The sequence below is a fragment of the Corticium candelabrum genome, chromosome 21 (assembly GCF_963422355.1).
Source record: "Corticium candelabrum chromosome 21, ooCorCand1.1, whole genome shotgun sequence".
Taxonomy (NCBI): Eukaryota; Metazoa; Porifera; class Homoscleromorpha; order Homosclerophorida; family Plakinidae; genus Corticium; species Corticium candelabrum.
In genome coordinates, this window is record NC_085105.1 from 70,750 (window position 1) to 92,177 (window position 21,428).

A 21,428-nucleotide genomic window follows, 5' to 3' on the forward strand; every position below is an offset into this window, starting at 1 on the left:
CACACAGAAGCAGCAATGGCGGGCGCTCGTGTCGTAAAAGTATAGTAATGCATGAACAACAAAACGAATTGAATCGTCAGGAGGTAAAAGGAAAACTGAGAAGACTGGGTGAGTTTGGTTCAAGTGTTTCATTTGTGGGGGTCTCATTAGGACGCAGTTGCCCAATACTTCACTATTCTTCTAGAATTAGAAGCTTACTCGGCCGTAGTGTATTCGTTGAGAGCACAGGGAAATTTTGACGAGTGAGCAAACGTGTCAATATTTCTCTTCTTCGTGACAGTGTGCAAGTGGCAAGTGTTTTTGCAGAGAGAAGAGACAACTTCTCACATTGCTGCGTCAACACCTAGGGTAACGACTGCTGAGTATCTTAGTTGTGATGAGGCAAGGTGATATGCGTATATTAGTGTTAATGTTTTGTGTTGACTCAGTGTGTCTGAAGAAAGACATAAAGCTGAAATACGACGAGCTGTCAATGACGAAGAGTTGGAACGAATAGCAGACAAGTAGTTTGTTTGATCATGACATTAATTAATCAAGATGTCAACTTCATAAATTAGTTTGTTTACTTTCCAGACTAAATGGAGAAGATACTTCTACAGGTTGGTCTGAAGAAGGAAGACGACCTTGTCCATTTTCACGACCCCGTGTGGTACCTGTAAAGCACTTGCAGAATCTTATCAATAGTGGAGTGGCTACTGTCACTGCTAGTGTTGCATTGGGATTGGCAGATCTACCAAGAAATGAAGCAGAGTCTCCTACTAGGTCTTCACAGTTGCAGACATCAGGATTATTTGGACTACAGCTCTCCTCATCAAAAGCAACAATGAGCAGCTCAATGTCTGTAGCTGTAGCTAAAATTTTAGAGTCCAGTGCCAATGCTCACAGTGAAGTATGTGGTTTAGATGCAGCAGAGTCACACAGGAAGGAGATCACAAGGCCAACACGACAAGGAAGAAGACGGGGAACAAAGAGAAAATACGCATCTCATAAAACTGTAGTCAGTACAAGTGCTATATCTCCATGTGAAACTGGTTATCAGTCATCTCAATATGAAGCAGCTAGTGCCTTCAACAAGAAGCTTGTGACCTGTTTAAGAGCAGTAGATACTCAAACATTTGGAAACAAGCCATTTGAGTTAACGAAGTCAATGCCTGTATCAGTGTCTATGAGTCAGGAATCTGAACTTCCAGTCTCTGTGTCACTGACTCCAGTTGTCTTTCACACTAGCGGTTACTCTTCACCTGTGCCATCCGTGGCAGTTGTGACCACTACGTCAACAGTGACCTCGCTTGGTATTCATACAACCACAACAACAAGGGCAACAACGAAGGTATTAGGGTCATTGTCTATCAACAGGCCTTCATGTGCAGTGTCTCTCACACCGCCAACCGTTTCACAAGTTCGGTTTATGTGTCCAGTAACTGCAATACAACATGAAAGTACATTACAGTTAACTCAGTCATTGTCAGATATGAAAAGTAGTATCCCTCGTGTCACTTCTTCCTCCGTATTGTTGACATCTTCTTTCTTAAAACAACTGCCAGTTACTACTTCCAAGCCATTGTACTCTCAATCTGTTCTTTCTAGACAAGCTTTAACTGCTACTACATCATTATTGTCTTGTCCTAGCCGTCTTTCTGTTACATCTAGTCTAAATTCAAATGTGTCATTAGAGAGTTGGGTGTCATGTGCTGTACCCGCTAACCCAGCTACAACAGCATCCACAACCACTACAGCTCAACTATTTTCTGGCACTTTGGTCAATCAGCAATCACTGAGAACATTAGGAAATGTCTATGTCATGAGTAGCAGTGATGGGCAACCAGGGAGAGCAATTCTTTTGCCACATCATGGTACATCAACAACTCCATCTGCTTTCTCTCTCATTCCCCTATCTGCAGCCAACATTGTACCATCTCAACCACTTCCCTCATCTCATACGCCACTTTCAGGAGTCAATTTGTCATCACTTAGTCATTCTGACTTGACTACATCCACAGTTTCTAAGTCTGTACAGGCTATTTCTGCATGCTGTGCTGGTGCTCCTTTAGTGAACAATTTTCAGTCTGTTACAACTCGTAGTATTAGCAAAGAACAAGTTGTGTTGCCACCTGCTAGTGGACAGACAGGTACTTGTCAGGCAGGAGCAGCTGATTTTACTGAAACAGGCAGTCCTGACAGTGAAGTAACCCAAGCTGCAAAAGAACTTGTAAGGCTTCAGACTGGCAGTGGATCTTCAAGTGACAGCACGACTGCATTACTGCTTCGTAACCCATCTCTGTTAGAAGCAACAACAACATTGCTGTCCCTTCAGACTAGTGCTGTAGCACCTGCCAGCAGAGTAGTCAGCGATCATGATAAAAGCAAGAACCAAGAACATGCAGAAATGTGCCACGATGATGAAGAAACAATACCTTTGCAAATGGAGCGAAAAGAGGCAACTGAGCAACAACAGCATGCTGCACTTCACATAGGAGAGTGTGGTGCTGCACAAGAGCTTAAACAGGACATGCTGAAAACTAGTAACAATAGTCACATGTCTGCACAGGAAGTGTTGAGGTTTGGGGAAACAAGTTCTTTGGAAGTAAGAGAGGATAACAGCAGTACAGGCAAAGGGGAGGATGAGTTGGTAGTTCAGTCATTCAGTGAGGCATCTACTGTGATCAGTCCGTCAGTGGTGTCTGCCAGTTCAGGCCGTGTGATAGCAAGTTTGCCTGACCAGCTCTTTTGCAAAGGTGAAGGAAATCTAAAGAACATGACTCCTACACTTACAACTGCAACAGCCACATCAATTGTCCCATTTGTTCTCACGACAACTACCAGTGCTGGTATTCATACCGCACACTCCTTGTACTCAACATCATCAAGCTTGGGTTCCCTTTGTTCTCAAGAATCTACTGAAGGTAGTAGTCAACAAACTGGTTCCTGTTCACCTCATTTGTTGAGCTGTCATACTTTACAACCAGCTGCTCAAACTCCAAACCAATCAGCTTGCCTAACTACGCTAGGTTCAGCAGTACAGCATAAAAAAGTAGGGCACAGCTTGGCAGTAGTGACACCTCATCTAACGTCTGATTTATTTGCTAAACAACAAGGTTTTACCACTCCATCTAGTAGTCCTACATTAAGGCAGCTTTCAAGTACAAGGCAAGATACAAGCTTGCGACCTTTCCCAGTGGTCTCAACATTACTGCCATGTAGTGGTACAATAATTTCTACACAATCACCACTGACACAACCTAGTTGGTCTATGCCACAGGGTGTTTTAGTTTCTTCATGTACATCACATAGTCACACTGGAGCCATTCACTTAAGAATTCAAGGCAGCACAGTAACTGCACAACAGTCAGTTGCAACATCTCTTTCAGGCAGTGGAACCTCTTCACAAGCTGTTGTAACTACTGGAAATACCCAACAAAACAGAGTTCAGCCTATTTCATTACGGCCATCCTCTTTATCAGCTCATGTTACTCCAGTTGCTTCTCAGCCTGCATTTTCAGATGTTCATAGTATGTTGGATGTGTTTAGGGACATGACAACAGACTCACAGTTGCAAGATGAGTCTGACGCAGATCAGTTGAAATCAATTATTGATGAATTGGGTGTCAACTTAGATGACCCTGAGTCATTCCTGTCAAGTGACCATCTTTCATTTGAAGCATCTTTAGACCCTGATATTTTATCAGATGTTTTTGCTGCTATATCAGCTGCTGATACAACAGTGTCTCACTCGTCATCCTCTCTTTTTGCATCAGTTTCATCTCTAACAAATGAACTAACCGTTACAAGGAACCTACCAGTGTCTTCATTTGACCAACCATATACACACAGTCATCAAACTCACAGAGACAGCAACCAAGGAGGAAACAAAGGTAGAGGGAAGAGACCTAGTCATCTGGAGAGGTCAGTGTCATACTCATATCCAACAACCAGACCAGCAAACATCATCACAACGAGACGAAGCTCAGCAGCAGCTTCACTGACAGATCACTCAGATGGAGATGATAGCTCAGGACTACGACACAGCAAACGAAAACGCAAGCTGACCGCAGTTATGACAGATGATCCATACCCTGCTCCAAGAACCGAAACAATTACTGTACCATCATGGATTAAGGCTGCTCTTGCGTAAGTGGTGGTTCATAGATCATTAACGTTTAGTGCTGTGTTGTTCTTTTCTTGTATTATATTATATATGATGTCTTGTTTAGTTTGATGTATCGTGTATGTCGTGTGCGAGGTTCTAATCGGCCTAAAAGTGAAGCAAGTGCTTCATCTTGGTTTCTTGATCCCAGTATGTGGACAAAATCTTTGGTATGTACTAGGGATCCATAACATTGTATTGCTAGTTGATTTGAATGAGGTTCCTGATTATTGTGATAAAGTAAAACATCCAATGGACTTTACAACAATAAAAAAGAAGTTAGAGGTAAGTACGCATTCTTGCACTGTTTTTTTGCAATCTGAGTGATGGTTTTAAATAAGTGAGTCATTCAACAGACATAGAAATGTGTGTTTCACTGGCGTGTTAGGAGCACATTATGCACATTCTATTGGGAAAAATAACTGAACTGTGTTTTACTTCACAGTTCAGGGCTTCAAATAGTTTTTGCCTGTCCGCCGGCCCAGACAGGTTAATTTGTGCAGGGAACAGTAGCAATTTATGATTACTGCATGTTACAAATAGGCTTACAGAACTGTCACACCAAACTGCTTTCATGCTTTGAGTTAACCAGTTACCTCATATCTTGCTTACTTTTAGTAGCATTCGGAATTTCCCAGTTTCTATAGGACACTCCACACAAAATCAAACTATCATGGTAGATAGTTGTAAAAAGATTGGTATCTGTCTAGACGTGAGAGTGGGCTTCTTTGAAATGTTGGACTTGATAAAACTGATATTTACATAACTTGAGTCAGTGATCACAGCGCTTGCATATCCCACACTATTGCTTAAGTCAAAATTCCCAGCAGGAAATGTTCTGTCTGATTGTGATGTGTGAGATCATGTATGACAGGCTGGCCTCTATAGTCATTACTCACAATGGAATGCTGACATGCAACTTGTACAGCAGAACTGTTACACATACAACCCTCCTGGACACATCGTCAGAATAGTTAGTACTGACAGCCATGCGTTGTTGTTTGTATCCGTTATGGTGATTATTGATTTTAGGATTGTGATGAGGTTTTTCGCTTCTACAATGCAGCATATGAAAAGTTGGTTGAAAGGTGGCAGAGAGTGAGTTTTACTTGCATTTTTGTACTTAACTAAGCCATACCACTTTAATTTAATGTGGGCAGAGCATTTGTCAGATGTATAAATTTGTTAGTCGCATGATCGCTAATTATCATGGAAATATGTGATAACACAACTGATTACTGTAGTTATCTGTTTGTACATTCATACTGTTGGACTGAGGCAAATCTCAAGGAAGGTGACCTCCTTATTCTTAGCAGTTTACTATAATTATTGTTCTAGCAGTCACCTGAAGGATCTAGTTTGGCTTTTTTTACAAATCTGGAACACCTTTTGTGGCACACACTCTGGCAAGACCTAGTATGACACGAATTTATGTATACCGTCGATTTAGTTCCAAACCATTCTAGAAGACACTTGCATCATTCAGCTGTGCAAACAAAATTAAATTGGTATGGCCATACTGTACATGTTGTACATGTTACTAGACACCAGAACTGATTGAGAAGACAACTACTTTACAGAGACCTGTTGAATGCTGAAAGACGAGTGTTTCTGAATGACTGGTGAATAAGGTCTACTCATGAAAATATCTTTACTCTGGATGTTAAATCACTCATGACTGTATAAATATAAAGCTCTCTTGTGGATGCAAGGATATTTCAAAGGACACCAGATGATCAGATGAAAGACACCAAACATATTGTAGTACCTGCTTTGGACAAAGTAAATAGTGCATTGTTGTACACCATTAAAGGTTTTGGCAATGAATTACTCAAAAGTTTCATATAATCTGTGTGATGAGCAGTATTAAATGTGTGCACACAGCTACCTTGTGTGTTCTCTTTGCAGCAGCATGCCTACAACGAATCATGAGTAAGTGGCTAGTCTCTATCAGTCTCTTCTGGTTCTTCAGGAGTCTCTCCAATGTATGGGAGAGGCTTTGTGGTTATCAGTCGATGTTCATTATCTGATGTGTAGCTTGTTCTGCTGTGTGATGTGAAATGTGGCTATGGATAATGAGGGACTTCATAATTCCAATTCATAGCAGAAACAAAAAAAAGAATTACTGTATACCTCCAAACTGGAAGATAGTCCTCTTCTTTCCTAAAACCAAATATTTGATTTGCTTATCATGTCAACCCTAGATGAGCAACTTACACGTGCAGGTGTTCTATTCAGAGCAGGAAGCTGGGTTCTTCTATTTCGTGAGTATCTGGAACTGATAAACAGTTGCTGCTGATGTTCCTTGCTTTCTGCTGCCTGTATACAAAGCTGCACTGAAAATAGCTCTTGCAGTTGGATCAGATTGATTAAATAGGTTTCTAACCCATTTTACTGTACTGTAAACAGGTTGCAGTGATGCAATCCTACCAAGCATCTTCTGAAAGATGAAACGTTTCGATTAGTATGTATCAAAGCAGAAAATTAAGAATTAAGAACTTTGCCATTGACCTACTTCATTTTCTTGTGCTATTCTATCCAATTCTCTCTGTCGTTTACAACTGTTTGTGCTGCAAAATCAGAACCGAGCTAATTGTTGCGTCGCACTTTTTCAGTATTACTATCAGTGCGTTCTGTTTTGCAGTATGGGCACTATATAGTGCTTGCGTGTCAAGCCATATGTGCACACACAACATGCCACTAAAATTTTAGTACTCACTGTACCTTTTGTGGTAGTAATCGTTATGATGGTCTATTCTTCCTTTCCTCTTCATGATATGAGTCATGTGTTCCAATAGTTTTCTATTGTCTTTCTCAATTTGAGCGAATCGTGTTTCGTCTAGCTAAAAAGGCGTTGCTTTGTGGGCGTGGTTGTGAGTATACTAAAATGTAACTTGTACAGTACCTGTCGTTTTCTCGCTTTGGAGCGAACATGAGGATGGAGCGATGGCTGCGTAGTGTCTACCGTCGGCCTTGCAGCTCTCACCTTTCCGAACAAAAGTCCAACGATTTCTCCGGATCCTGCATGTTTAGACAGCTAGCGTAGGCTTGCCTCACCCTTTGCCGATGCATGGTATACGTTGTAGCATCCCACTTTTCTTGAAGGTAGCGGCTATTAACTGGTTCTGTTGACTGTGCTGCTCTAAACATACCTAGTTAAACGTATCAGTGGACACTCACACGGCTAGAGATGACTGTTGTTATGGCAACTCTAACTCCCGGATTGTGCAAAAATTGTTTAATTTAATTATTCAAAAATGATTACGTATAACATTCTAGGTATATGGTGATCGAGTGGGGTTGGGTTCACTGGAATGTCAAGCCAGTTTGGCATTCTTGTAGTTTGGTTTTGTTGTAAGTTTACTTGTTTTACTTTCTACGTTCCTTGAGCAGTGCGGCACAGCCTAGTGGAAGACAAAATGTGCATAATATGAGCAGGTCTAGCAACCATACTTTACACGTGGAAAAATAGACTGCTTGATATTTCTAGCAGAAAGTCATTTTTCTGGCTTTTAACCAGACTTCTGTTCACTAATTAATACTAACAAAGGCTATTCTAGACAATGCATAATAAATCTCTAAGTGTAAAATTTCTCTAGAGACTCTGAAGAAATTCATTTTTGAATCTGCGCACCTTGGGATTGCAGCCTGTATCCACGTGAGCTGTCCGAATCGCTCATCTAGTGGACTGCTTGTCTTGATGCTTGTACATGTAATCACCTACGTAATTTTTGTTGTCTACTTTTCACCCTAGTTGTTCTAGTGCTTAATTATTAGTTCCTGTTTAGCACTCCATCATTTCAAATTCTATATCCGCCCCGGGCGATTTTTTTTTTGGGCTGAGTGAGGGTGAGCGTGGGTGTGGGCAGGTAGGCGTTCCGCGCGACAACTAAACCCACCAAGACGACGTTTAGAACGCATCGCTTACAGTTACAACAGTTTCTTACAGATACACACACAATTCGGCACCGAGTGATGGCTGCATTGAGACGGGACCACACGACGGCGATCGCTGTAAATTTACTAAAATGAGCCTCGACCAAGATTAGTGATGACCACAGACATTATCAACACTACGGTGTAGCGAATTGAAAGTTTTTCAAGAGGGCTCACAGTTTTGAACGTCGTCTAACTACGGCTGCTTTCTCTACAGATCGAATTCAAGTAAATTGGACGGCAGGTAATGTCATCCATAATAAAAATAATCATTTTATTTTTTAAAATCATTTTCGGTCAGTTTTAGTATTACTTAGCTAAATTCAACTGTACATCGACATGCAGTGTATACATGCATGCATCGAATTGTTTACTCAAAGTGGCAAATCTAATTTTGTGTGAAATTACAAATACATACGTACATACATACATACATATACATACATGCATGCATACACACGTATCTGTATATTTGTATATATATTTTAATAGTATGTATGTTATATAATATATTATACAGCATATATACAGTATATACAGTATATTATACAGTATATTACACAGTATGTATACAGTATATTATGCAGTATATTATCCAGTATATTATATAGTATATAATACAGTATACATACAGTATATTATACAGTATATATACAGTATGTTATACAGTATATATACAGTATAATATACTGTATATATACTGTATTATATACTATATAATATACTGGATAATATACTGCATAATATACTGTATACATACTGTGTAATATACTGTATAATATACTGTATATACTGTATATATGCTGTATAATATACTATATAAGATACTGCATATGTACTGTATAATATGCTGTATAATATACTGTATATATACTTTATATATACTGTATAATATACTGTATATGTACTGTATAATATACTGTATAATATACTGTGTATATGCTGTATAATATACTGTATTATAATAAAGTAATTATAATGAACAGTGCGTGAGGAAGTTAATTTTCACAGAATGACATGCATGTTGTTTGCTACTCAAGCTATTAATCTAATTTAATAACAAATTTTATGGGTTTATGTGGTACGAAGAGATAGCACATCACATACTAGCTACGTATAAGCGTAGCTAGTACTAGTGTATTCATATATTTTTTACAGACACCTGACGAGTAGGTTGGTATATTAGCATCTGTCTTGATTGATGTTAAATGTACACACAAAGGAATGTTATCTCTTCAAACCTCAGGTCCTGCATGAATACTGTAATGGTACATTGAAGATAGACTTTCACAAATATTTGGCGTATTCGTTGAATCGACATAAGCAGCTTCAGACTCCCATCAAACGGTTTCATATATTATATTTCAGACTATGACACAAATTTAATGCCATAGTTACCTTTTGACTAATTCTGTATTCCAATTTATTCCAGCACTAAATTCAGGTCTTCTTTAATTAATTAAGTTGGTGATGTTGACAAATTTATGTAGAGTAATTAAACCGCTTGCAATGGTGACTATCGTCATAGTCCCGGACCAATAGGTTAGACAGTGTTTCACATGGGACACTCCGATTCCTCCGCTCGTGAAGTATATAGTCAAAACAAACCTACTTCTCGAAAACAACAAAGATTAGCAGATTCTTTCCGAAAGAGCTGTGAATCCCTGTGTAGGGGACGTGCACCACCTTTTCTCTTAGCCAGAAACTGAGTACAGTCTATGACAATGGAGAACACATGTTCATTCCCATAGAACCAGAAATAAATTAATACAACAGGACTCATTTGGCTAAAATCGCCATGCAAAAATATATACAGTATATTATACAGTATATTATACAGCATATATACAGTATGTTATACAGTATATATACAGTATATTATACAACATATTATCCAGTATATATACAGTTTATTATACAGTATATTACACAGCATATATACAGTATATTATACAGTATATTATACAGTATATTATACAGTATATTATACAGTATATTATACAGCATATTATTCAGTTTATATACATTATATTATACATTATATTATACAGCATATTATACAGTATATATCTATAGTATATTATACAGCATACATACAGTATATTATACAGTATATTATACAGTATATTATACAGTATATAATGATATTATACAGTATATATACAGCATATTATACAGTATATATACAGTATATTATACAGCATATAATGATATTATACAGTATATATATATATATATATATATATATATATATATATACACACAGTATTTTATACAGTATATTATACAGCATATATACAGTATATACACAGTATATTATACAGTATATTATACAGTATGTTATGCAGTATATTATACAGTATATTATATAACATACATACTATTAAAATATATATACAAATATACAGATACGTGTGTATGCATGCATGTATGTATATGTATGTATGTATGTGTAATTTCACACAAAATTAGATTTGCCACTTTGAGTAAACAATTCGATGCATGCATGTATACACTGCATGTCGATGTACAGTTGAATTTAGCTAAGTAATACTAAAACTGACCGAAAATGATTTTAAAAAATAAAATGATTATTTTTATTATGGATGACATTACCTGCTGTCCAATTTACTCGAATTCGATCTGTAGAGAAAGCAGCTGTAGTTAGACGACGTTCAAAACTGTGAGCCCTCTTGAAAAACTTTCAATTCGCTACACCGTAGTGTTGATAATGTCTGTGGTCATCACTAATCTTGGTCGAGGCTCATTTTAGTAAATTTACAGCGATCGCCGTCGTGTGGTCCCGATATGGGGTCCCGTCTCAATGCAGCCATCACTCGGTGCCGAATTGTGTGTGTATCTGTAAGAAACTGTTGTAACTGTAAGCGATGCGTTCTAAACGTCGTCTTGGTGGGTTTAGTTGTCGCGCGGAACGCCTACCTGCCCACACCCACGCTCACCCTAACTCAGCCCAAAAAAATCGCCCGCCCCGGCGCCCCGGTTAGGGTAACGTTCTGTACTTGCAAGAGACTTAAGTTGAAGCTGAACTCGATATAGTGGATTTGTGCTAAATGGGCGTGGCTAACTCTAGGTGCCACCATAGACAACGAGCAAGATCCTAGTGAATTCTTTGCGTATAGTGACTAAACGTGATCCAGTTAGTATTACAAGAACATATCTATCTACTGTAATTATCTAGACATGTACAGATGTCTTTCTTCAATGCTCAGTCGTTGCTTCTGCACTTGCAGTTGAGAGTCTCTGTTGTGGCAGCGTGATCACCACTGAATCATGGACACCTTGAAGCAGTAGCTCGCCATTGTATGTTACCATCTGACATAGTTCAACTGATTATTTACTATTGTGTAGTCAATGCTAGTGATGACTGATCTTACGCGCAGTCTTTTGGCAGTTCTCAGTGTTGCAGACAAGTTACCAATACAGCTAGCTGCTTCCTTTCGTAGAATGCCGTGTCTCACTTCATATTGGCCGCAACTATTTGTTTGTCCAAGGCGCATTATCTCTTTCACTAGCTGTAACGAAAGAGTCCAGAGTACAGACCAATTAATTAGGCTATTGTAGAAGGAAGCAGCCTGGATCTAAGCCTGAATCTGCCTGTTTGTAAGGGCAGTCCCGGACTCCGGTGTCACAGGATCTGTCGCCCTGATATTTAATCGCCGCAAGAAAATATCCCGTCGCTTGAAAGACTTGCCGGGCGCGATAGATTGTGTCGCTCCTAGAATTTTCTGTCGCGGTCTGTTCAGAGCACTAAATTTGAATATGTGTGCATGGCTCAAGAGCGCAAGCAGTTCTGAAGAGCGATGTAGTGCTTTACTTCATTACAAACGAGAAGAAACATATTGACTAGCAGGTCTAGTAACTGACGACAAACTATGATTATATCGCACCTACATGCGTTATTCTGTGACACCGGCCGCCTGTCTTTCTACTTTACCTAGATGTACCTAGCATGCACTGCTGTACACACGCCATTAATATTTGCTTGACATTTCTCCTACCTTGTCAGTACTTGCACCTCCTCTTTTCCATTCTGATGGTGTTAATTTCCCTGCCCTACACTCAACGTTTTCAAGATTACGAGGCACTTCTCTGATTTGTGCAAGATCTGTTGTTTCTACTACCGCTTTAGATAGGCTCTCCTGTACACTCGCTATTTTCCTAATAAACGGTGACTGTGTAACTAGTGATCCTGCTGCTTTACGAGCTTCTTCTGCGGGCTTAACGCCTATTTTTGTTGCTCCTCTCGTGATCGGTTTGTCCTGCTCTTCAAAGTTTTTAGACAGCGCTGATTGTCGTCGTATCCAACTGTCCGCAGGTTTGATTTTTCGTCTCCTAACAGGAGATGTCTTCATTTCATTGTCAGACTCTGGAGCCTCAATATCTATCGCATCAATGTCAGTTGCCTCAACTATCGTTTGTTCCTCGCTAACGTCGGCAACTGCAGGTTCACAATTGCCTCCTTCAGTCACATCACCTTGATTTGTTTTTGCCTTGTCCTCGTTTACGTTGGAAACTGCGGGTTCACATTGGTCTGCTTCTTCCATTCCCACATCATTTTGATTTGCCTTTTCTACTAGACTTCCCTCCTCCAACTGATGCCCCTCCTCCAACTGATGCTGTTCAGAAGTCAATGGCGTCTCGTTTGGGCCAAACCGCTGCATGGTCTCTCTAGCCAGTTGTTGTGGGTCTACATGTGGTTCTTCCTCCTCTGGAATATCTGGTTCCGCTTCCAAATCGTCCACTAGATCTTCCGTGTCTTCCCCTTCCCCTTGTTGCTGTCTGTTTAGTTCGTCAGCACTCACTTGTGCAAACTGTACAACCCCGTCTGCATCGCGGTACTTGATGAATCCAATAGCTCCCGTGTTTTCCGTTGACGCACGTATTACTTTGTCTTCTTTCTTTGGCTGTTCCTTTGATTTTCGTCTTCCAAATTTTGGAAAGCGTTTTTTGGTGCTTTCAGGTTTCCTAGCGGATGATCTCTTTCTTGGTCTGGTATCGATTTTGAACGTTTCGGCTCCAGGCGACTGCGTTCGCATGAAAACGTCAGTGTCCTTGAGAACATCCACGTCTGATTCGGTCTCTCTAGACGTTGCAGAAACAACAGAGTCTCTCGTTGCAATATACGACACGGAGAGAGATTTCGTTGTTCTTGTTCTCGTATTCCCTTCTGCTGACGTGGTGTCAATTTTCTCAGCTACCGATGGTTTTGTCTCGTTTGTCGTTTGCGACCTCGTTTCTTTCCGAGTCTGTAGCGCCTCACCCGTGCTAAGCGCATGCAACGACCGTGTGCCTACCTTTTCGTCATTGGTCGTTTCGATCGGGTCTACTGTTGATTCCCTTGTTGAAGCTACTACAAAAACGCCTGAATCTCTGCCCAATTCGTTTAGAGACGTCTCAGACGGTGGACGATCGTGTTTCAAACCTCTGTGACTTTGCGGTGTTGAAGTTCCCATGCCTGTGAAATTCCAGTTGCTGCTGATCATATTCTTGGCCATTCTTGAGATATTCTCCATCCACCGTCTGCAGTCTTCGCTGGCTTCTGTATACAGATAGAAAACACGCGTAGCAGTCACTAATCCAAAACAGTTCTCACTCGGCACTCGTCTAGGGAAAGAGCAGTCGCACGCTTCTGCTCCTCGTCTCACGTCGTAACACTGAGATGTAACATTGACTACAAATTTGGGGTTTTCTTTACGAGAATGTTTCTCAGAGTCGTGGTACATCAACGTGCCATCTGTGTAGAGTGTCCAGTACCTGGGTAGCCAACGTCCAATGCCTTTGCGAGTCCTTTTCGTGATTCGGCCACGTTGAATAACAACAGGCTGCGTCTTCGGCAGATTGCCGTTGTGAGACATGTCCTCCACAACAGTGAAATACGACCTGTGACAAGTTCGTAAACAAAATCGTTTGCGAAATTAAACCACGCCCCTAGAGTGCTGAAAACGCCCACTGCACGTGCAGATGCGCCAAATTGGTGCGTGATTATGTGCACAAAATTTGGCTGGCTGAACTTCCATCTTGCGTAAATCACAACTCTGCTGTATGAAAGAAGTGTTGTGTAAACAGAATGTCTACATTAGCAAATAAATGATGGCCATGCGCCTGAGTACTTCAAGCACAATTGTCCTTACCGCTTCTTCCATTACATTCACATGCACGAAGTCAACGAATATATTGCTAGATTGTGGATGTTGCGCGTAGCTGCATGCTCTTACTGACTTTGGCTGCTGGTTTAGAACTACATGCTGTAAATGTACACGCACGCTCATACATATGCATACACAACATCCACCACATAGGGTAATGTTCATGATCAGTGGCAGCTAGTAGCTTTGAGAGTCAAACAGATGTAAGTGGATGCGTATGACAACCTATGAATTATTGCATGCACAGTAGCCTGTTGCCTCTAGCTAATCACTAGCAATCAGTTTGCATCCAAATGGTCATTCAGTCAAATAGCCACTAAATCAGACAAAATGATATACCATACTAGCCCACTGCAAACCATTGTCTGCAATTATTGTCCAGCAACGTCAAAACTACTTTGATGCAATAAGCTGATTATGACAATATGTCAACTTACAAAAGACTTTCAATGACTTGAAAAGCAACTTGGAATTCAGCTAAAGCAAATGCATGACATCGGCATGAGATCTTCCAGCATATGTGTCTGGCAACGGATAGAAGAAACAAGACTTGGATCAAGTCTTGTCAGAATGAGGACAAGTGAAGGAAGCAAGTCATCCCCTCCAACATCAGCAATCTCATTTCCTAAACGTAAATAAACAGAGTTGTCTACAGTTCATCACACATTGATGTCTGTTCAGCCACTAAACAGTTGAGATTTAATCACTCTGTCTCACCAATTATGTGGTAAGACTGATATTGCAGAAAGAAATACAGCAAAAAAAAAGAATTAACAAACCTTCTCTGTTGAGGCTTTTAAGTCTTGCAATTGATGATGTCACTTTTCTTAGTGCAGCAGTCAAGCACTGGAGTTTGTTGAAAGGTGTTGTCTCACACAACACAGAACTTAAGTGATCAGTAACACAGCCAAAACACTCCGTAAATGTTGGTATTTCGGTAACAACTCTGGTCCCTTGAAACTGGCTCATCAGTTGATTAACATAATGTAAGACAGGAGTGCTGCCAACAGTTGCAGCTATGGGCAATTTCTCAGTTTTTCTAACGCTTTCTTCTATGAAGCTGAAATTCAACAATGATTGCGAGGGCAGCAGCGCTGGAGATGCATCATATTTTACATCATCCTCTTGCTGTATTCTGTCTCTGTTGAAGATGATGAGCCATGGAGCAGCAGGCATACCAAGATCCAGCTCTGCAGGATTTTTCTCGCTCAATTTTTTCAGTTTCTCAAGAAATGTTTGATCACACATATAATGAAACTACAAACAGAATTCCTGTTAGGAAGTAGTGTAGTCTACGATCAGTACTTCACTAATGTACATAACAGTATGTGACGGTAACATGGTTTCCACACCTGCTGGTCATACCCATGCAAGTGCCTCGTGTTAAGACTGGTAGAAGTCAAACTGAGACTACAGCTGATAAACTTCAATACTTATTAATTAATATGGTGTCACCAACAAGTCATACAGCCGTGACCCCCAACCCTGAATATTTGAGGATCCATAGTTCAGATTAGGAGAATACCATACAACTAATGAGAAAAGATGCTCCCAATTGCAACATAATGAACGTTGCAAAAAGTCGTCTCATAAAGAACAACATCTGTGCATATTCACCTTATAGCATCGAAGTTCTAGATGGGAATAGAAAAACCAAATACAACATGCGCAGTAAAGCAGTCATCCCACTTTATTCAAGTTAATTAATTATGGCTCATAACAAGTTACTTGGATAACCAACTCATGACAATATGATAGAATCTGTTTCAACTTGTCTGTTGTTTTCTTACCTGATACATTTTCTCAATGTGTGATCCTAAATTGTCATAGCAATATCTCTCATATGCTATCCAGACTCTTTTTTTCCACAATTCAGCTTCATACTGTTCTCCTAACTCATGACAAATTAACTCAGACATCTGCAGCAACAACCAATGAGAACATCCCATGACAACAAATCAGTGTGTACATCTAACCATCTGAATGTGAGCAAGAACTTGCTTAGTGATTGGTTTGATTGAGTCTCGGTAAGGTTCCAACTGAACATCAGAATCATCATAGTCATCTATATCAATTCCAGTCACAGATGAAGTCAAAGATTTATAATTTTCAGCTCCTTGCTGACAGGAAACCCGCAACATGCTGACAACATCAGACAGCTCAGATTTCATTTTTTCACAAAAATTACGGTGAGTATCTCCAATATGACTATCTGAAACTTTCAGTTGCTATGCAATATACACATAATCACAACTGAACCTATAATTAAAACATACAAGGCATACATCAGCCATCCACCCTTTGATGTCCTGCCATTGTGTTTGCTTCCTTCCTCGACGTGCAACAACTAAAACAAATGCAACTGATCACTCAATAGCAAGCTAAGCTAGCAGAACAGGCAGGCTGACAACCATGCTGACAACCACATTCACATAAACATGTACAAACGCTTACAACCTTACACATACACACACACACACACACACACACACACACACACACACACACACACACACACACACACACACACACACACACACACACACACACACACACACACACACACACACACACACACACACACACACACACACACACACACACACACACACACACACACACACACACACACACACACACACACACACACACACACACACACACACACACACACACACACACACACACACACACACACACACACACACACACACACACACACACACACACACACACACACACACACACACACACACACACACACACACACACACACACACACACACACACACACACACACACACACACACACACACACACACACACACACACACACACACACACACACACACACACACACACACACACACACACACACACACACACACACACACACACACACACACACACACACACACACACACACACACACACACACACACACACACACACACACACACACACACACACACACACACACACACACACACACACACACACACACACACACACACACACACACACACACACACACACACACACACACACACACACACACACACACACACACACACACACACACACACACACACACACACACACACACACACACACACACACACACACACACACACACACACACACACACACACACACACACACACACACACACACACACACACACACACACACACACACACACACACACACACACACACACACACACACACACACACACACACACACACACACACACACACACACACACACACACACACACACACACACACACACACACACACACACACACACACACACACACACACACACACACACACACACACACACACACACACACACACACACACACACACACACACACACACACACACACACACACACACACACACACACACACACACACACACACACACACACACACACACACACACACACACACACACACACACACACACACACACACACACACACACACACACACACACACACACACACACACACACACACACACACACACACACACACACACACACACACACACACACACACACACACACACACAGGTACTGTATGCACACACCCATGCATAACTTCACCGTCAGTTGCATATTCTCCAAACACATCCTGAGAAACACCATGAGTTTGTTGCACCATGAGTTTGTTGGCCTGTTTGAAGTTGTTTCAATGTTTCAATTAAAGACTCCCTCACAATTGCAGCTGCCACCTATGTACATAATTGTAAATTAGCAAAACATTAATTAATTAAAGAACGAGCATTATCACCTTCTCTTCAAACTTGCCCTGCTGACGTGTAAACACAACATGTTTCTGTCGTTGAGCAACCATGTAGGCTATCAGCTTACTGGGAACATGTCCCTGCTACATTCAATATAAACAAATCAACAAACCCATGATATGAATTAAGTTGTGAGCTATCCACAACCTCTCCATGAGTCTCTTTAACAGCATTCTGACAACTATGCAATGCTTGATATACATGTTCACGAGCTGTCATCAATGCTTCCAGATGCTGATGAGCTGAATTTCTGTCTTCTCTCATACTGAAAGCAATGACAGCAATGTTCACTGCAAGCATACTTTCTTGCACAATAAATATAAAAATATTTCTATCAACACACACACACACACACACACACACACACACACACACACACACACACACACACACACACACACACACACACACACACACACACACACACACACACACACACACACACACACACACACACACACACACACACACACACACACACACACACACACACACACACACACACACACACACACACACACACACACACACACACACACACACACACACACACACACACACACACACACACACACACACACACACACACACACACACACACACACACACACACACACACACACACACACACACACACACACACACACACACACACACACACACACACACACACACACACACACACACACACACACACACACACACACACACACACACACACACACACACACACACACACACACACACACACACACACACACACACACACACACACACACACACACACACACACACACACACACACACACACACACACACACACACACACACACACACACACACACACACACACACACACACACACACACACACACACACACACACACACACACACACACACACACACACACACACACACACACACACACACACACACACACACACACACACACACACACACACACACACACACACACACACACACACACACACACACACACACACACACACACACACACACACACACACACACACACACACACACACACACACACACACACACACACACACACACACACACACACACACACACACACACACACACACACACACACACACACACACACACACACACACACACACACACACACACACACACACACACACACACACACACACACACACACACACACACACACACACACACACACACACACACACACACACACACACACACACACACACACACACACACACACACACACACACACACACACACACACACACACACACACACACACACACACACACACACACACACACACACACACACACACACACACACACACACACACACACACACACACACACACACACACACACACACACACACACACACACACACACACACACACACACACACACACACACACACACACACACACACACACACACACACACACACACACACACACACACACACACACACACACACACACACACACACACACACACACACACACACACACACACACACACACACACACACACACACACACACACACACACACACACACACACACACACACACACACACACACACACACACACACACACACACACACACACACACACACACACACACACACACACACACACACACACACACACACACACACACACACACACACACACACACACACACACACACACACACACACACACACACACACACACACACACACACACACACACACACACACACACACACACACACACACACACACACACACACACACACACACACACACACACACACACACACACACACACACACACACACACACACACACACACACACACACACACACACACACACACACACACACACACACACACACACACACACACACACACACACACACACACACACACACACACACACACACACACACACACACACACACACACACACACACACACACACACACACACACACACACACACACACACACACACACACACACACACACACACACACACACACACACACACACACACACACACACACACACACACACACACACACACACACACACACACACACACACACACACACACACACACACACACACACACACACACACACACACACACACACACACACACACACACACACACACACACACACACACACACACACACACACACACACACACACACACACACACACACACACACACACACACACACACCTGCTAATCAAAATGTCATCAGCCGGTTTGCATAGCTTTTGCTCATGAACAACTGCTGCTCTTGCAGCAACCTATCCAACATAAACACAAACAACTGGCTGATCAATTTAATGCAAAAGGTCAAACATAATCCAGCAACAGCTAACATCTGATTTAGCTCTCTGACACTCTTTATCGATGTCATCGTATAGAGATTTCAGCAAGTCTTTAGACAATGTATTGGACTTCAACAACTCTTTGCACTCTGGGACAATGTTTGAAATAGCGTGAGACAACTGCTCTTTGCTCTCTTTATATACTGTTGAAATGTCTTCTATGTTCTGATCAATCTGTTTCAAAGACTGCAAGTGATCCTCAATAGCCATCTTGATAAATGGAGCATCTTGAACTTGAAAGCTGACAGCAGGAAGAAGATATGAGTTTAACAGCTGCAGCACATGTTCTTGACGCTAAAAATTAAAGAATTAATGGACATGCACATAATGACACAACGCCCTACACTACATGTGTGTCTTCGAAAGACGATATAGTTCTTGATATACAAGACTAAGGTATGTCAGCAGAGCTAATGAACTGTGTTTAGCAGACCTGCTATTCTATAAATGAAAGAAGTTCTCTTTAGATTAATCCAGTATTAAAGAGATGCCTGCAATTAAGCCCATTCTCTTATGATAATCTTTATACCACACCAATAGGAAAGATATATGCAAGAAGAAAATGCACTCAAATCCTAGCTAAACGTCCAGACAAACAATAGGACCAATCAGCTTCCTCCTTCTGACGAGTCAATTGACAGTGCAACAAGTGCACTACCATGCACAAACAGAATGGGTTACACATGTGATGCAAAACACAATTCGTGTAACACGTCAGTTACTTTTCTCTGCAGTTCCCTAGAGTTTCACCAAATGATGAAGTTAAGCCATCTAGAGTGAAACTACTGCAGTCCTGACTGTAGAGTAGTGTTACACTGTAAATGGTGTGTCATGAAATCAATTTCAAACTACTACAACGTGTCTTCTTCTGTCTATCTGTTCATGCAGCAAAGGAAGACTTGTACTCACATGATCATCATCTTGACTATCATATTTGTCCGTCAATTGTCTGGC

General features: G+C 41.3%; 3 protein-coding genes across 6 annotated transcripts; 1 reads left to right on the plus strand and 2 right to left on the minus strand.

Annotated features, from left to right (window-relative positions):
* The first annotated feature begins 8 nt into the window (after positions 1-8).
* Positions 9-5,944, plus strand: LOC134196151 (uncharacterized). Of its 3 annotated transcripts, XM_062665218.1 has the most exons (11): positions 9-108; positions 185-242; positions 307-348; positions 429-503; positions 574-4,128; positions 4,212-4,294; positions 4,350-4,429; positions 5,019-5,117; positions 5,177-5,242; positions 5,689-5,775; positions 5,839-5,944. In XM_062665218.1, the coding sequence occupies exons 1-10, from the start codon at positions 48-50 to the stop codon at positions 5,740-5,742; spliced, it is 4,173 nt and encodes a 1,390-aa protein (XP_062521202.1). In that variant the 5' UTR covers positions 9-47; the 3' UTR covers positions 5,743-5,775; positions 5,839-5,944. The 3 variants fall into 3 exon arrangements, with proteins under 3 accessions (XP_062521202.1, XP_062521201.1, XP_062521203.1); XM_062665217.1 differs by having other exon boundaries at positions 5,689-5,871; XM_062665219.1 differs by lacking the exons at positions 9-108; positions 185-242 and having other exon boundaries at positions 345-386; positions 440-503; positions 5,689-5,871.
* A 129-nt stretch (positions 5,945-6,073) lies between these two features.
* Positions 6,074-7,339, minus strand: LOC134196152 (sperm axonemal maintenance protein CFAP97D1-like). Of its 2 annotated transcripts, none has more exons than XM_062665221.1 (8): positions 7,202-7,339; positions 7,050-7,130; positions 6,869-6,987; positions 6,660-6,714; positions 6,531-6,584; positions 6,362-6,463; positions 6,278-6,307; positions 6,074-6,210 (listed from the first exon to the last, which is right to left on the minus strand). In XM_062665221.1, exons 1-8 carry the CDS (start codon positions 7,292-7,294, stop codon positions 6,085-6,087), a joined length of 660 nt encoding a protein of 219 aa, XP_062521205.1. In that variant the 5' UTR covers positions 7,295-7,339; the 3' UTR covers positions 6,074-6,084. The 2 variants fall into 2 exon arrangements, with proteins under 2 accessions (XP_062521205.1, XP_062521204.1); XM_062665220.1 differs by having other exon boundaries at positions 6,362-6,475.
* A 3,788-nt stretch (positions 7,340-11,127) lies between these two features.
* LOC134196740 (uncharacterized) lies at positions 11,128-14,017 on the minus strand. Its single transcript, XM_062665962.1, has 3 exons — positions 12,100-14,017; positions 11,476-11,613; positions 11,128-11,413 (listed from the first exon to the last, which is right to left on the minus strand). Exons 1-3 carry the CDS (start codon positions 13,954-13,956, stop codon positions 11,300-11,302), a joined length of 2,109 nt encoding a protein of 702 aa, XP_062521946.1. The 5' UTR covers positions 13,957-14,017; the 3' UTR covers positions 11,128-11,299.
* Between the last annotated feature and the right edge of the window lie 7,411 nt (positions 14,018-21,428).

What these genes read in the sequence shown, in the direction of transcription:
- LOC134196152 (XM_062665220.1), bottom strand. Translation starts at nt 7,294, where the DNA reads ATGTTTAGAGCAGCACAGTCAACAGAACCAGTTAATAGCCGCTACCTT. An exon ending in AACGATTACTACCACAAAAG is followed by an intron (nt 6,715 to 6,868) that starts GTACAGTGAGTA and finishes CTGATTTTGCAG; the next exon opens with CACAAACAGTTGTAAACGAC. An exon ending in GACTATCTTCCAGTTTGGAG is followed by an intron (nt 6,211 to 6,277) that starts GTATACAGTAAT and finishes CATTATCCATAG; the next exon opens with CCACATTTCACATCACACAG.
- LOC134196151 (XM_062665218.1), top strand. Translation starts at nt 48, where the DNA reads ATGCATGAACAACAAAACGAATTGAATCGTCAGGAGGTAAAAGGAAAA. An exon ending in AGGAAAACTGAGAAGACTGG is followed by an intron (nt 109 to 184) that starts GTGAGTTTGGTT and finishes CTATTCTTCTAG; the next exon opens with AATTAGAAGCTTACTCGGCC. An exon ending in CAATAAAAAAGAAGTTAGAG is followed by an intron (nt 4,430 to 5,018) that starts GTAAGTACGCAT and finishes CATGTATGACAG; the next exon opens with GCTGGCCTCTATAGTCATTA.
- LOC134196740 (XM_062665962.1), bottom strand. Translation starts at nt 13,956, where the DNA reads ATGTCTCACAACGGCAATCTGCCGAAGACGCAGCCTGTTGTTATTCAA. An exon ending in GAGGTGCAAGTACTGACAAG is followed by an intron (nt 11,614 to 12,099) that starts GTAGGAGAAATG and finishes CTTTCGTTACAG; the next exon opens with CTAGTGAAAGAGATAATGCG. An exon ending in GAACTGCCAAAAGACTGCGC is followed by an intron (nt 11,414 to 11,475) that starts GTAAGATCAGTC and finishes GAACTATGTCAG; the next exon opens with ATGGTAACATACAATGGCGA.